The sequence below is a fragment of the Odocoileus virginianus genome, chromosome 4 (assembly GCF_023699985.2).
Source record: "Odocoileus virginianus isolate 20LAN1187 ecotype Illinois chromosome 4, Ovbor_1.2, whole genome shotgun sequence".
Taxonomy (NCBI): Eukaryota; Metazoa; Chordata; class Mammalia; order Artiodactyla; family Cervidae; genus Odocoileus; species Odocoileus virginianus.
Window position 1 is genome coordinate 77672051 of NC_069677.1, and position 17518 is coordinate 77689568.

At 46.8% G+C, this 17518-nt stretch overlaps 1 protein-coding gene across 2 annotated transcripts in view; it reads left to right on the forward strand.

The window, feature by feature from the left end:
• The window catches only part of B3GALT5 (beta-1,3-galactosyltransferase 5), a 54612-nt gene extending 37511 nt beyond the window's left edge, over window positions 1-17101 (forward strand). For both annotated transcript variants that reach the window (XM_020906726.2, XM_070466790.1), the window contains 2 exons: window positions 3181-3326; window positions 4233-17101. In XM_020906726.2, the coding sequence (XP_020762385.1) occupies window positions 4233-5168 (936 nt within the window). In that variant the 5' untranslated portion in view covers window positions 3181-3326 and the 3' untranslated portion in view covers window positions 5169-17101. The remainder of the gene's footprint in view (window positions 1-3180; window positions 3327-4232) is intronic.
• The last annotated feature ends 417 nt before the right edge of the window (window positions 17102-17518 follow it).

A 17518-nucleotide genomic window follows, 5' to 3' on the forward strand; every position in this document is an offset into this window, starting at 1 on the left:
TTTCTGGAACTCTCTTGCTTTTTTGATGATCCAGTGGATGTTGGCAATTTGATCTCTGGTCCCTCTGCCTTTTCTAAAACCAGCTTGAACATCTGGAAGTTCATGGTTCATGTATTGCTGAAGCCTGACTTGGAGAATTTTGAGCATTACTTTACTAGCGTGTGAGGTGAGTGCAGTTGTGTGGTAGCTTGAGCATTCTTTGGCATTACCGTGATATTGAATGGTTTGCCTTGGAAACGAACAGAGATCATTCTGTCATTTTTGAGATTGCATCCAAATACTGCATTTCAGACTCTTTTGTTGACCATGATGGCTACTCCATTTCTTCTAAGGGATTCCTGCAGTAGTAGATATAATGGTCATCTGAGTTAAATTCACCCATTCTAGTCTATCTTAGTTCGCTGATTCCTAGAATGTCGATGTTCACTCTTGCCATCTCCTGTTTGACCACTTCCAATTTGCCTTAATTCATGGACCTAACATTCCAGGTTCCTATACAATATTGTCCTTTATAGCATCGGACCTTGCTTCTATCACCAGTCACATCCACAACTGGGTGTTATTTTTGCTTTGGCTCCATCCCTTCATTCTTTCAGGAGTTATTTCTCCACTGATCTCCAGTAGCATAGTGGGCACCTACCGACCTAAGGAGTTCACCTTTCAGTGTCCTATCTTTTTGCCTTTTCATACTGTTCATGGGGTTCTCAAGGCAAGAATACTGAAGTGGTTTGCCATTCCCTTCTCCAGTGGACCACATTCTGTCAGACCTCTCCACCATGACCTGACTGTCTTGGGTGACCCCACACGGCATGGCCTAGTTTCACTGAGTTAGACAAGACTGTGGTCCTGTGATCAGATTGGCTAGTTTTCTGTGATTATGGTTTCAGTCTGTCTGCCCTCTGATGCCCTCTCGCAACACCTACCGTCTTACTTGGGTTTCTCTTACCTTGGACGTAGGGCATCTCTTCATGGCTGCTCCAGCAAAGCGCAGCCACTGCTCCTTACCTTGGACCAGGGCTATCTTCTCATGGCGCCCCTCCTGACCTTGAATGTGGAGTAGCTTCTCTTGGCCCTCCTGCGCCCATGAAGCCGTGCTCCTTGGATGTGGGGTTGCTCCTCCTATAATAGTTAGCATCTGCTTGTCCCAAACTCCAGTCTGTCCTTCCCGTATACCCCTTTCCCTCTGGGAACTCCGTGTCTGTTCTCTACATCCATGAGTCTGTTGCTGTGTCATAGATAAGTTCACTTGTGTCATATTTTACATTCCAGATATAAGTGATATTGGATGATATTTGTCTTTCTCTTCCTGATTTACTTCACTTCACCTCTAGGTCCATCGATACTGCTGTAAATGGCATTATTTCATTTTTTTTTAAAGGAATGGAAGCTTTGATCTTGCATTTTTAACCAGCCTCTTGGGAGATTCTTATACCCACTGAGTTTGAGAGCCTCTGGGTTGTTCAGGCTGCACGTCGCTTGTTCTTTCTGCTTTCCCCACACTGCCCTTCTGCTCTCCAGTGGCCTGGGGGATGGCGAGTCTTCTCAGATGTATGAGGATGATGGCTCTGGAGCAGGTGTGCTGAAGATGAAACCCAGCCCTCTGGACTGCCCACTGTTCTCTGGGAGTCCTGGGGCTGGGATTCCCATCCCTGTTCGCACCTGTCACATCACACCTGCCCTTCAAGGATGAGCTTGAATACCACATCTTCCACGTGGCCTATCCAGCAGGCTGGATAGTTCTCTTTCCTTTGCAGTCACAGGCCCCTTGGTTGTGTGCTTCAGCCCCAGGCACTGTCTCTGGCCTCAAGTGGACCACTGCTGTCCATTCCAGATCTTTCCCTTCAGCAGGTGGTCCTCCCACCAGCCCCCTTAAACTTAACTTTCCAGATGGTCCCCTTGGCTTCCCAGCCCTGACTTCTGATGCCTTTGTCTCCAGGCGCCGTTAACTCGGGTCCTTCAATGGAGGGTTGGGTTCTGGGTCCTGGTGACACACCGTGTACTCAATCAGAGATGCAGATGTAATTGGGGGTGCAAAGTAGAATGTTTGGAGAGCATGCTTCTTGGTCTCTGCACTGTAGACCGGAAGTTTCTTCCAACTGCACATGAAAACAAATAGCCCCTGCAAGCTTTGGCCATCAGACGTCAGGCGTGGCACTCATCCTGCCCCCTGGATGCTGAGCATCCCTTCCTGGGGACTGAGATTCATATGGAGGATCCCAGGAAAGGGCACAGGATGGAGGATGAGAACCAAGGGTTACTATTGAGACAACCGCTGAGGAAGAGTAGACTTATCCGAGAAAGTTAGCAAAACTGAGAAAGAGCATTTTTTGCCTGCACTAGCTTTTATGTTTCTTTCTAAAGCACATGGCAGGAGAAAATGGAATTTGGCTTCCCTTCCCCCTTCCCCTGGCAAAACAGACTACACATCCTAGCCCTGCAAGTACAGTCTCACGAAGAAAGGGACAGACTTCTTAGCCTCTTACAGCATCGGCTCAGTATCATTCTCAAAGTCCATTTGCCTCCTGGGGTGATTTCTCTGAAGTCGATGGGGGCTCCAGCTGATTACGAGCTCCACGGGGGACCTAGGAGAACAGGAGCTGGATTAAGTTGACCTCCAGAGAGTCAGCTAGTTGTTCCATTTCTTTTATGGGGAATGTATTTGGAACAGATTTTTCCTTAATGAAATTTCAAAGTGCTCTTTCGCTGTTAAAATAACTGACCCTTCCTTTGTTTCACACAGTGGGTTTCTTTTCTTGCCATTTCCCCCTCTTATCCAGCATGATATTCTGAAAACACAGACATTGAGTTGAAAATTGATGTGTTTCCTCCCTATGTTAAGCATTTAAACACCAGCCATGGACTCTATTATGTGACTGTAACTGACCTTAGTTGTCTGCTGTGTCTCCTCAAAAAGTTCTGGAATGTTGTCCTAACCCATTAGGCTAAAAGGATTTTCAGATATTTGCATGCTCTTATTATTGTCAACAGAGCAAACATGTGGTGGGATGTGTCTTGATTGGACCCATTTTACAGATGAGAAAAGTGAGGCTGGGGAATAATGTCCTACCGATGAGTAATGCATTGGCACTACGGCAAACGCTTCAGCACAGCAAATAGTAAAGAACTGCTGCTGAGGCATGAGCAATTTGAATGACGCTGTTCTTGGTTTTTTCCTCATAGGGCTTGCTGAGGCAGAGAATCATCATTTTCTGGCAAACAAACCAAGCGCAAGACCTAATTGTGCTGAATGTCATATGCTGACAGCTCTTGGAATCTACCCTTTGGCTTAGCTTTCAAACAAGAAGTTCATCTTACCCAGGAAAAGGGTGAGTTATTTGCTTTCTTAATGTTATAATGCCGACATGGGTGACCCTGGGTTTGTGGAGAATAAAAGAGATAGGTGAGCAAAAGTACATGTGTGCATGTATAGTTGCTTTAGTCGTATCTGACTCTGTGAGACCATATGGATTTTAGCCTGCCAGACTTCTCTGTCCATGGGATTCTCCAGGCAAGAATACTGGAATGGGATGTCATGCCCTCTTCCAGGGGATCTTCCCCACCCAGGGATCGAACCCATGTCTCTTATATCTCCTGCATTGGCAGGAGTTGTTTACCACTGGCAGGAGGTGGGTTCTTTACCACTAGTGCCACCTGGGAAGCCCAATGAAAGAATAGGAGATTTAAAAAGTAACCTTAAAAAAAAAAACAAATTAAAAAAAAGCCACTGCTTTGCATGGATGGAATTCCAAGGTAGTTATGCACATTGAAGACTGGTCTTGCTTCTTTCTGGGAGTGATGAAATGGTGCTCAAATCAGTCAGAGAAGAGTGCCGGGAGTCTGTACATTTGGGTCTAGGACATGTGCTTTCCACCCTTGCAGGTTCTCTAGCTAGATGTCATTATGGAGTCAGAGAAGGGCAGAACTGGAAGGACAGACCTAGTGAGCCATGAGGTTCCATGTCCTTCTAGATCAGGACTCCCGCCATGAAGGAGCCAGGACCACTGCCTGATTCCTGTGGTCCCAATCTTCCATCAGGGAGTGAGAGATGGTGTCACTCATCTCTGCCTCCCTGTGGAATCTCATTATTCCACTTGTGTCTGCAACAAGACCCCTGAGTTTCTAAAACTTGAGCCATGAAGCATGGGTCTCACCTCGTCCCCCATCTCAGCCACCCAGGGAAAAGCTATATTCCTGCTTTTTGAGGTCTAACCATTTGATTGTTTTCCTTTCAGATGGCTTACATGAAGATGAGATGGGTATATATTTCCCTGGTGGTCCTGGGAGTCTTTTGTCTGTTTTATAACCTGGAGGATCTGAATCCTTTTAAAGGAGAACCAGTGATTTTCAAGAATGAACTTGGGGACTTCCTTCAGCTCCCAGATATAGATTGCGGGCAGGATCCCCCATTTCTTGTATTGCTGGTAGCTTCATCTCATGAGCAGCGGTTTGTCCGCTTGGTCATCCGGAGCACGTGGGGAAGAGAAAAGATTATAAAGGGAAAGCGGATAAAAACATTCTTTCTCCTGGGAACCTCTCCCAGTAAAGACATCTCAAGAGAAGTGGCCAAGGAGAGCCAGAAGTTTCGTGATATTATCCAGAAGGACTTCACGGATGTTTATTTCAATCTGACCCTGAAGACCATGATGGGGATGCATTGGATCTACCGCTTTTGTCCACAGACGACTTTCGTGATGAAAACTGACTCTGACATGTTCGTCAATATCTACTATCTGACCGAACTGCTCCTGAAGAAAAACAGAACAACTCGATTTTTCACCGGCTTCCTAAAACTGAACGAGTATCCCATCAGGAGACGGTTCAATAAGTGGTTTGTCAGTAAGTACGAATACCCATGGGACAAGTACCCGCCCTTCTGCTCCGGCACTGGCTACGTTTTCTCTAGTGACGTGGCGGGTGAAGTGTATCGTGTTGCCAGTAGCGTGCCCTTCATTAAACTGGAAGATGTCTTTGTAGGGCTCTGCCTGAAAAGACTGAAGATCAGGCTGGAGGAACTTCACTCTGAGCAGACTTTCTTCCCCGAAGGGTTACCGTTCACCACCTGCCGTTATAAGAAGATTGTGGCCTCCCATCACATCAGGCCGCGAGACATTCTGAAGTATTGGCAGGCTCTGGAAGGTTCTCTGCAAGAAGAGTGTCCAGATAACTGAGGGGAGCCTAGAAGTGCCTGTGGACCACCGCGGTGATGGCTTTTGAAAGATCTTTGATGGTGTGGCTGAGACTCCCTAGGTTAGGGAGGGAGCGAGGAAGGAAGAGGCAGAACACAAGGTCCTGCCGCCTTCCCCGTCTAAATGTAAATGCCCACCACGGATGAAGCCCCATTTGGTACCCAAGCCATAACTGACACCATCTCTTGAGCACCTACCCTGTGGCACTAATGATGTGCACCTGCATCTTCTCATGTCAGGGGACAGCATCCACATGGAGTGGCGGGTGTCACCGTTGCCACTTCACACACAAGGAGACAGCAGCTTAGACACCAGAGCGAGGGTGAGAACCCCATGCCGTCAGATTCCAGGCGGCAGCCTCCATCCCAGTCCACCCTTGTGAGCTGCCTCCTGGGAGAGGATGGTGGTGATGGGGGCTCCAAGGGGGGACCTTGCTGCTGGCATCCATCAGTCCCTTGTAAGGGTCCCCTCCTCCTCCTCAAGTCCCATTCTCGTGCTTTATACTGCAGAGACTGGGGTGAACCAAAGCCCCCCATCCCTCCGGTGCCAAGTTCCCTGTGTTCACAATGAGTCTGGCTGGCCTGAGACCCTGTTAGCAGCTTGGCACTCAACTCACTACAAAGACACAGTTGCAGTGGCTGTAGCTCCACCCGCAGGAAACACCCAGTTTCGGATAGAAACCAGTCTTTAGAAACCAGACTCAGCTCAGAAATCACTGTGAAGCTTGGCCTGCTGTACGGACCTGTTGGCCATTCTGCTGAGTGGGGGATCCCTGACAGCACCACATTTCTTTCCCGCTGTCCAACAGACAGGGGTCTGTTGGCTGCACCTGTCCTTGGTCGGGACTTCAGATCCCCAAGTGCGCACTGGGGGTGGTTGGATGCATCATCCATGAAGGATGCTGGGAGCTTTTCTGGGCACTGGTAATGATATAATTCAAGACCCTCTCAAGCAGCCCCTGGGATGCTGAACATTGAACTGAATCCTGGTCCAAGGTGCGTCTCCATGGGTGCGTGTCTTAAGCCCAATCCCAGCTCAGCGTCACCGAATTCCTCAGATGCCCAAGGAACAGCTGCATTTTGTGATGTGGACTTTAGTATGCATCTCCTGGGGGTTTGGAAGAGCCTGTTCTGCAGGGTTGTGTGGAAACAAAGCACTTTTTTTTTTTTTTGGGCCCATTCAACCACTGTCACATGACATACAAAGCCATCTTGCTCCCAATCTCCAGGAGGATCAGTTCTTACTTTCTACTTTATTGCACCGAACTTTAGCAGCACTCAGGGCCGAGGCCTCGCATGGCTGTGAAACTTACAAATGTTGGATGAATCTCTGACCTGAACACGGGAAGAGGTGTCTGCTGCAGAATGGTCACAGCCGGGTTGATCTGCAAAGTGGCATCTTATTTTGCACAGTGTTTCTCATTTCTGGATGGAGCTTCTTGGCGGATGTGTTTTCTTATCCCAGCTTCTCTGAACGTGCTGGGTCATGTTCAGAAAAGCTACCTTCTCAGGTGGGAAAATCAGGGACTGAGCTTGTTTTCTGAAGCCTGGATTTTTGCAGGGCCAGTCCTCAGTCCTGTGGGACAGACTGCCTCTGATTCGGGAGATAACGGTGGGCTCTGGGCTTTGAGGGTGAAGGAGTCTTTGACAATAGGGCTGCATAGATGTCCACCTTGTCTGGTGTGGGTGTCCATGTGGCCACTGGGCTGGGAGGGGAGGTTCATCTCATGCAGGATCTGGTCTCAGCACCTGCTCAAAGCCCTCACCATAGGAGCATAAGCACAGACTCAGCTCCACCCTCTGTCTGTTCTGAAACAGTTTTCTGAAAAACACATCCCTTGCCCCCATCCCCAATTCTATTTCTTTATATAATGAAGGCCTTTTATACTCTAAGGAAAAACATGTTTTGTGACTACAGAGCTTGAAGGGACCCTTGTGCTCATTTGGTCCGGCACTTACGTGGGATGAAAATAAAGCTCAAAGAGACCCGGAGGCTGGCCCAAGACTTCCCAGCTTGTTTGTCATGGAGTGCAGGTTCCAGCCAGAGGTGTAGTCTGTGATGCTGTCTTGCTTGTATGGGAGAGTCAGAAACTGTGAAAGTGCAAATTAGGAGGCAAAGCGAGGCTTTTGCAATAGCACCCAAAGTGAAGTTCAGAATGGGATTGGAGAGGAGCCAGGCTGGTGTCTTCACTCAGAGCTCCAGGGAGGAACGGTGCTGATGTGTGTGCTCAGGTGTGTGTGCTCAGTTGCTAAGTCATGTCTGATTCTTTGTGATCCCAGTAACTGTAGCCTGCCAGACTCCTCTGTCCACGGAATTCTCCAGGCAAGAATACTGGTGTGGATTGCCACGTCTCCTCCCGGGGAACTTCCCCATCCAGGGGTCTAACTCTCATCTCCTGCATGGGCAGGTGGGTTCTTTACCACCTGGGAAGTCTGTGACACTGATGGCCAAGGCTAATTGCCAGGCACTGAGATAAGGGCTTCATAAGTATTACTACCTTAAATGCTCTCAACTACTCCCTAGGAGGTGACTACCCAGTTTTCCTGCTTTTCAGTTCAGTTCAGTCACTGTCGTGTCCAACCCTTTGCAACCTCATGGACTGCAGCAGGCCACGCTTCCCTGTCCATCAGCAACCCCTGGAGCTTGCTCAATCTCAGGTCTATCGTGTCAGTGATGCGATCCAACCTTCTTTACAAATGAGGAAACCGAGGCAGAGAGAGCGTGAACAGCTAGCTCAAGGTCACATAGCTGAAGTGTAGCAGAAATAGGTTGTGAACCCAAGTTCTTGGGAGCATCACACGTGTTGGTCACAATTAGCACTGCTGCCCCTAGGCAGTCAGCTGGCCTGAGGGATGCAGTCCATGTTCAGAGGGAGGCAGGTGCCCCCCTGCCTTGGGGGCTCAGGCTGCATGTCTGGCCCTTCCTCAGACTTCCCACACCACACACCCCCTCCCTTTAGGACATGAACCCCAAGTCCTCCGCTGGGCTGGAGACTATGCAAAGGAACCAGTGGGGCTCCCATAGGTCCAGGCTTTCCACTTTGGGGCTTGATTCCCAGCTCTTCTAACCTCTACAGAGCAAGCCCCTTGCTCAGGTTGTACTTCCACCCTCGCTGTGTTTCCCTTCTGCCAACTCAGCCCCCACACACCCAGACAGGCTGTTGTTTCTGATCTTCCAAACCATCATTAAGCCTGTTCCCTTCACTGCCCCATGTCTGCTCCTTTGGGTATTCTGCCTGAGACAGTTTTCCATATTTGTCCTCCTAAATTCATCTCCTATTCCATCTGAAATCCCCTCTAAGCAGACTCTGGTGCCTGGCTCCACCAGATGGTTCTCACTGAAGTCACTGATGACCTGAGATGTGGGTTCCAAGGTCAGGTCTCTGTCCTCATTAGCCTGCCTGCACTGCTGATCTTGCCCGCTTCTGGGGTACTGGATGCTCTGGACTCTCCTCTCACTGGTCCCCTCTTTGCTTGTTCGATCTCCTCACTCTGCCTTGGCCTCATTTATTTCCCCTTGTTGTACTCCGGTGGTCTCATCCAGCCCCACTGTTTAAAAAGTAGTAGGCTTGACTGGATCCTCTTGTGCTGAGGGTGCCCATTTAGCTCCAGCCTGGGGCTCTCTCTTGCTTGTCAGCCTCATAAATTTCATGACCTACTTGACATCACAAAGTGAGCAAATATGCAACTGAATTTGTCCTGAACCATCTCCCCCAGCTCCTCATCCACACCACCTGCAGCCTTCACTTCCTCAGGTAATGGCCCTTCCATCCTTCAGTCATTGTTATTCAGTCGCTAAGTTATGCCCAACTCCTTGTGACCCCTTGGACTGCAGCATTCCAGGCTTCCCTAGCCTTCACTATCTCCTGGAGTTTGCTTAAACTTGTGTCCATTGAGTCAGTGATGCCATCTAACCATCTCATCCCTGCCCTGATTCTCCTCCTGCCCTCAATCTTTCCCAGCATCAGAGTCTTTTCCAGTGAGTTGGCTCTCCCCATCAGGTGGCCAAAGTATGGGAACTTCAGCTTCAGCATCAGTCCTTCCAGTGAATATTCAGGACTGATTTCTTTTAGGATTGACTGGTTTGATCTCCTTGCAGTCCAGGGTACTCTCAAGACTCTTCTCCAGTGCCACAATTGGAAAGCATCAATGCTTCACTGCTCAGCCTTCATTGTGGTCCATCTCTCACATCCATACATGACTACTGGAAAAAACATACCTTTGACTAGATGGGCCTTTATTGGCAAAGTGTTGTCTCTGCTTTTTAATATGTTGTCTAGGTTTGTCATAGTTTTTCTCCCAAGGAGCAAGAGTCTTTTAATTTCATGGCTGCAGTCACCATCACAGTGATTCTGGAGCCCAAGAAAATAAAGTCTGTCACTGTTTCCATTGTTTACCCATCTATTCACCATGGAGTGATGGGACCGGATGCCATCATCTTAATTTTTTGAATGTTGAGTTTTAAGTCAGCTTTTTCACTCTCCTCTTTCACCTTCATCAAAAGACTCAAGTCAGACACTTTGAAGGCATCTGTGACTCCTCTCTCTTAACCAATGCATTGGCCCTGCCTTTGTTTTATATCCAGAAGCCAATCGCTGTCCCCACCTGCCCCCACCCCACACCCTCATCATCTGGGACTTGTGTCCCTGCAGTTGCTCCTACCTGGGCTCTTGGCCTCCATCATCACATCTGCTTCATCTGTTTCCTAAGCAGTGTCCAGACTGCCCCTTTGAAAATATGGACCAGAGCATCTCACTTCTCTGCTCCAAACCCATCTCTGAGGAAGCCCTCCAATGATGTCCCATCTTTTAAATCATTGTCTGCCTATGTTATTTCCTAACCTCGTCCCTCCCTGCCCTCCCCTTGCTTACTCTGGCCTCCCTGAAAGGGAGTACTATTCCAGCCACACTGGCCTTCTTGCTCTTCCTGAAATGTCCCAGGCACACACTAATGGCCTCAGGGCCTCTGCCAGGGTCACCCTTTCCTTGGACAGTCTCATGGCCCATGTCTTTGCGTCTTTAATGTCTTTGGTCATGCATCATCCCTTCTTTAAGAACCTCATCCTGATCACTTTCTATGAAATTGCAACTCATCCCACCTGGTGCCCCCTTGCCTTGTTATATGGTTTCATTGCACTGATAATTTCTAACAGAGTTCGAGATCAGTCCTGGGTGTTCATTGGAAGGACTGATGCTGAAGCTGATACTCCAATACTTTGGCCACCTCATGCAAAGAGTTGACTCATTGGAAAAGACCCTGATGCTGGGAGGGATTGGGGGCAGGAGGAGAAGGGGATGGCAGAGGATGAGATGGCAGGATGGCATCACCGACTTGATGGACATGAGTTTGAGTAAGCTCCAGGAGTTGGTGATGGACAGGGAGGCCTGGCATGCTGTGATTCATGCGGTCGCAAAGAGTGGGACACGACTGAGCAACGGAACTGAACTGAACTGATAGCATATCTATTTATTATCATGCATCTGTTTTGGTTATCGTTTATAGCTTGCTCCAGTTGAACAAAAGCTTTGTGCAGGAATGGTTCTTTGTTTTCTCCACTGATGTACCTTACATTCTTAGCACAGTTCCTGGTACACAGTCTATACTCAGCAAATATTTGCTGAATGGACATGCGATGACCTTTGTGGCCATTTTAAGGTGATCTTAAAGGGGAAGCAGGGAGCCTCAACTAAAAGGTGAAGGGGTTCTAAAATGTAGCCAACACTATGGATCCAACATGTAGTTCCAGTATCATTCAGTAAATGGGATGCTGAGATCCTATTTTTACTGAAAACTAGGACCTGAAAACCTAGAAATGCTATGTAGTAGTGCTTCGTGACTTCATGCCTCTCCTTTTAAGGAATAGGAAATCTCTCACATTGAGAAGTAAACAGAATTCTATAATGTACTTTCTGTGCCTGCCCACATCCTCCCAACCCCACTTATCTCATCTACAACCTCCTTCTGTTGCTGGTGGTGGTTTAGTCGCTCAGTCGTGTCTGACTCTTTGCGACCCCATGGACTGTAGCCCACTAGGCTCCTCTGTCCATGGGATTTTCCAGGCAAGAATACTGGAGTGGGTAACCATTCCTTTCTCCAGGGGATCTTCCTGATCTAGGGATTGAAACCGGGTTTCCTGTGTTGTAGGCAGATTCTTTACCTGTTGAGCCACCATGGAGGTCCTTCTGTTTTCCTGATTGTAGAAATTTACTTATTTTTCTCAACTGTATCCGACTTTTACTCCTAGGAGAATAACAACAATAAACCAAGTTGTCAGGAAATAGACCTCATTTCTAAAAATGGTGACAGCTGGAACAGAAGGTACAAAGGCAGTTTCAGATGAAGGTAGAGTTGCTGTGCTTCCAAACTTCAAGAGGTTTTAGAGCTCATCCCTTTAGTTTACATGTGAATATCAAGATTTGTAGAATTAGAGCTTCAAGTCAGCATTCAGAGGGGTGCTGACCCTCAGTCTGATGCTACACCCACAGTTGTGTACTGATTTTTTCCTTCGTAGGTACTTAATTCCTGTTGTCTTAAAGCACACCATTGTAGCAACAGACCAGGAAAACTCCAAACCAACAAAACTCCCCATGCCTCCTCTCCTGGAGTTCCCCAGTAGCACCTGCTCCCAGACACTCCCCAGGTGCATCTAAAAGGCACATTGAAAACACAATTCTCAGTCTCCTGCCCCCGAGCCCTGTCTTGCCCCAGAGTTTCCAGTTGCAGGGAATGTTGTCACCGACCATCTGCTCTTTCAGTTCTGTGACTTCTCTCTGCCTCTCTGCTGCCCTGCCTTGCCTGTTGGTTGCAGATCCCTGTGGTTTTGACACCATCTCTCCACGTCCATCATTGCAGCCTCAGTGTAGGCCACCATCTTGGGTCAGCTGGCCTTACACAGCGTGTTTCTAACTGATCTCACAGATCTAATCACAGTGCCCTCCAACCTTTCCTCCACTTTACATCCAGAGTAATTTAAAAAAATTTTATTGGAGTATAATTGATTTACTATGTGTTTTAGTTTCAGGTATATAGCAAAGTTATATATATATTTTTTTCTTTTTCAGATTTTTTTCCATCATAGGTTAATGTTGACTATAGTTCTCTGTACTATACAGTATGTCTTTGTTGTTTATTTTATTTATGGTGGTGTCTGTCTGCTAATCCCAAACTCCTAATTTACCCAACCCCCCAACCCTCCACCTTCCCCTTTGGTAACCATGAATTTGTTCTCTAAGTCTGTGGGTTTATTTGTATCATAAATAGGTTCATTTGTATCTTTTTTAAAAAAAATTCCACATATAAGTGATATCATGTGATATTTTCTTTCTTTGACTTACTTCACTTGGTGTAATATTCTCTATATCCATCCATTTTGCTGTAAACAGAGTAAACTTTTTTTTTTTTTTGTAAAGATGATCTGATTAGGAAACTCAGAGACTCAGGGAAGCTGAACAATTTCCCCCAGGGAATTCTGTCCTCCCATTCACGAGCTGCTGGCTGCTTCAGAGATCAGACTGGTGACCCCAACTCCTTCTGGGCACTCTAGCAATGCTCCACTGACCCCTGAAGGCTGGCATAAAGTGCTAACATGCACTTTTTAAACAGAACAAATTAATTTTCATGGGAGTTCTTGGATCCTCTTGAATGTGGCTACTCTGGGGGTAGGGCTGCCTGAGTTTGAATTTTACCTCCCTCTCTCACTCAACAAGCAAGTCACTTATCTTGACTTTAGTTTTTTTTTTTTTTCCATCTGAAAAATGGGACAATAGTTGTTCTCACCTCACAGGGTTATTGTGTTAGTCAAGATGATGTGTGTGAATTGATTGATGACTTGAGTGGTTCTGCTGAAGGTCAGTGTCTGGACTTGGATTTTGGTGCATTTTGTAGTGATCTGCAGGCCAATCAAGAGATCTTTGGGTTGAGTCTTTAAGACTTTGTTCAACTCTGGCTCCTTTCTCTCCTTCTGATATTCCTTAGCACCCCTGAAGAAGTTCTTCTATCTGTTGTGTCCTTCAGCATTGCAGAGCACAGTGTTTCTGACTCAGTTCATTCAAAAGGGGTGACAGCCTTAGCAGGTGATAAACAAATGGAGTGGAGGTGCCTTCGAGGTTATCTGCAGTCTAAAAAATAGCCTCCTTTTTCCAGATAAGAAAACCAAGACTCAGGAAAGTGGAGTGACTTTGCCAAGTCCTTCAATTACCAGCATCTCCAGGAGCAGAAACCAGCATCAGAAAGCTCATGTCAGCCATTCACTCATCTGTTTATTCACTCTTCGGGCAAATATGGTCAGTGCTTTTTACAGGACACCAGGAATGAGGGTCAGGCTGAGGTTCACGGCCATGGGTTCTGCAAACAGAGTGAGAGCTGGGCAAACACACGATGTCAAGAGGATAGAGGGGGTGTCTGTTCCCTTGGCAACCAAAAGAAGCAGTGTTTGTTCAGTGCCATCTCTGTCGATAGACGCCATGAACCTTTTCCACACCTGCTGTCTCAATTCCTCGCAGCAGCCATTCTCATTATAAACAACCCCCTGGTTTTGAGTTGAGGTTCAGTGACCTGTTGACTTGACAGGGAGGCTGAGATGTGAGAAGACTGCCCTCCCTCACCCCCTGGCCTTCAGTGCCTCCCCTTTCACCAGCGCGTGGTAGGTGAGCCCTCCCACGGTGCTTAGGGACTGGTAAACCTCCTGAGTCTCTCAGAAGGCTCAGCTCTGCCCCCGGCCCAGCTGTCCCAGGGGTCTGCTATCTTGTCTTTGTTCCCCTTGCCACCATTTCTTTCCCAAGTGTCGACAACATCTCTGCTCCTTCCCTGTCCTGTGTGACCTTCTGGGATTTGGCCTTTGTCACCAGTGGTGTTCCAGGAACCTCCTCTTTAGCTGGGTCCTCTGACCTGTCCTGTCGTGGCCAGCCCTGTCCTGAGCTCACTCAGCTCTCCATCTGATGGTTTGAACAAGTGTCTGGCTTCAGAACATGAACCCCTCCAGGCCAGGCCAGCCCACTTTCCACCTCTGTTTACCCAAAGACCTTGCCAAAGAAGCTATTCCTCAAAATGGTGTGGATTCCACACTACAGGCATTAGCTTCTATCAGCGTGTGTGCATGTGTGTGTGTGTGCATGTGGGGGTGATCTGAGGCTGTAAGCACAGGTGCTCAGTGCTGGCCAGTATCTGTGTGTTACTTGACCTCCCCGAGTCTGTGAAGGGCAGTAAGAGGAGCGAGGTGAAGTTTGCTCAAGTGGGGTGTAAAGAGCAGGAGCCCCCAGTGTTCTCAGCTCTGGGGGCGTCAGTGAGAGTCTGAGAGATCCCTTTGTCCTCTATGACAGGGCAGGTTCATGCTGCACTGGGTGTGGTGGGAATCGAGGCTGCAGGAATGGTCTAGAGTCGCCTTGTTCAGAGATTTTCCGGACTGCACTTTTCAGGCAGGATCTGTAGAAAAAGTGAAAGAAAGTGAAAGAGATCAAACAGCATCTTGAATTTGGCTGTATTTCTCCAGAAGCAAGAAGTAGTGTGCACACACTACTATTTAGAGTGGTCTGTGCCTCTGAGCCCCAATACACGGGTTAAAGGGGAGAGACCAGGTTGGGGCGGTTCTCATGGGTTCTCCAGGCAGAAGTCTATGGCTTTACCAGAGATTAAGTAATTAACAAGCCTGCTTTCATACAGCAGCTGCTGTTCCTCCTGATTTTAAAAATAGATGAGATGCTTATCTCGCCTTCACATCTCCCACTGGGGAATATTTTCTTCTCTCTCTCTCTCTTTTTTTTAAGAATTTATTTCAGTATTTGTCATATCGAGACTGACATTTTAGCAGTTTCCCAGGTGTGGTCAACTCCTTGCAGGTGTCCGAGAAGGGGCACCTTCTCTCTGTTCAGCCCCCTGCCTGGTAGGGAGGAGATACTTTGTCGGTTAGTTTTTGGGTTAGATGTTTGGGCAGAATGGTGGACTGGAGAAAAAGATGAAGTGAACTGCAGGTCCCTTCAAACACTATTCTTAAAGCCTCTTTTCTAGATTACATATTTTTATTTGTTTGGTTCTATATGATCCAGAAGTCTGTATGTGAGCCTGGGCTGAGGTGTGTTAGAAATAAACTCCCAACGGTGTGTCTGGGAGGTGAATTGTACTGACATTCTCTGTTTTGAATTTGATGGGAGGATTTGTAGCTTGTGGGAAGTTAGGAACCTGAGTTCCTTTATTTTGCTGCTTTTTCAGCATGACTATGAGGAAAGAACTCGTTGCTCTCAGATCAGAAATTGATCAGTGAAGCCACCTTCCCCCCACATGGGTTAAAGAACCGTGAAGGCTGGATAAGCCGAGGGGACAAGGAAGCAGGCTATGTCCCAGTGCCTGCCGATTGGAGTAGAGACAAAAAAAAAAATTAGCTTTTAATTAATTTAAAAACCTAATTCTTCTCTTATCAGACACAGTCAGCCTTAAGCATAAGTAGAAAAATGAATTCCGTAGCCAAATGTAGTTTTTGGAGGCATGCTGTTTTGCCTTATCTGTTTGTTCCATTGCCTGTGTACTCTGGCTGAGTACACAGTTTGGGTGGCTGGGGTGGCCTTTACCCAGCCTGGCCCAGAGTTCCTGCGACACATGCTGTGGGGGAGGCTGTGCAAAGTCTTGAGTCCCCAAACAAAGAGACAAACCGGGAATTCCCTTGTAGTTCAGTGGCTAAGACTCTGTGCTCCCAATGTAGGGGGCTGGGGTTTGATCCCCATTAGGTAATTAGATCTCTCTTGTTGCAACTAAGACCCAGTACAGCCAAATAGATAAACATTAAAAAGAGAGAGAGAGGAACCAAAGAAGTAGTGATATCCTTAGTTAAATTACGCTCTGGAAAATGTCAGATGGCAGAGGGTGGGGGTGGGGATTGATCTGTTTTCCACCTGGTCAAATAAAACATCAAGAAAAATCCAGCATGCCTGGGAATTATTTAATGCCTATTGAGACCACATGATGTGTTCGTGGACAAAATTTGCTTGTTTCAGAGGTTCCCAACTTCTTTGGCACCAAGGGCTGGTTTCCTGGAAAATAATTTTTCCATAGACCTGTGGGTGGAAGGGATGGTTTGGGGATGATTCAAGCACATTACATTTATCATGAACTTTATTTCTATTACTACAACATCAGCTCCACCTCAGATCAAGCATTAGATCTTGGAGGCTGGGGACCTAAAAGACAAGAAGTAAAAATAAAACTCTATACTACTGACTGATAACCTGAAAATGTGTCTCCCTGTATTTTAGGAGAATTTACTAGACTCTTATGTCATCATATTTTGGAAATAGGCATATGTATTTATTTATTATATATTAATGATATTTATCTTTAATAAAATTAAGCTATTATGATAGCAGAGTTCACTTAACTTGGTTTGTTCTCAGTTGTTGATGATGTGATAAACTTGTGTTCTAGAAAGTCAGCAGTGTAAGATTTAAACTGGACAATCTGCCTCCACCCCCCCCCCCATTGATGTTTTTCTATATTTTTTTGTTTGGGGAAAATACTTAAAAAATTCAATTTTGATTTTATATGTTTAGAAAAATAAGCTGAACAACCTTGACATGCTTATCATTGAACAAAATGGGGATTCCTTGTTTACCTTGAGGTTTGGAAGCAAAGACATGGGGCTGTAACTTTCATGGGGTCCTGAGGGTACAGTGTCTGGTGAGAGGCAAGAGATGAGATCTCCTGTCGGGACTCATAAGCCAGGGGCTTTAGGGGCAGGCACCCGTTGCGATTTTCTTTCTCTCAGGTATATTTCTATTTTTTAAAACTACCATTTAAGTTTAAGAACTCAAGCCTTGTGAACTGATACAACTGTACCTTTAGAATTTTCATGGTGACTCATCTCTGAGCTAGAGCTTGAATCCTTGACCTTTCAAAGTGTCATTTACATGGAAATAAAATGATCAAAACAGATGTATTTTTCTTTGAGTGTGTATTTTCCACATTACCTTTGGTACCTCAGACCTGCAGGTCACCACCCACCCATGCTTCCTGCAGACAGCAACCTCAGCCCATCTCAGACTTGAGCTAGAAGTTGGAGGAAGTTTTTCCGGTAAGCAACCTGTGACTTCTAAACATGACTTCTAAAGATGGTGTGCTTGACCCAGAAAACCCCACAAAGTCATTCCAGTCAAGAGGATCAGACCTTTGTGTTTACTTTGAGAACACTTGTGAAACTGCCCAGGCCATTAAGGGTATGCATATCCAAAAAGCCACCATGTATCTGAAGGATGTCACCTTTAAGAAGCAACATGGGCCATTCCATTATTACAATGGTGGAGTTGGTAGGTGCGCGCAGGCCAAGCAGTGAGGCTGGTTGCAGGGTTGGTG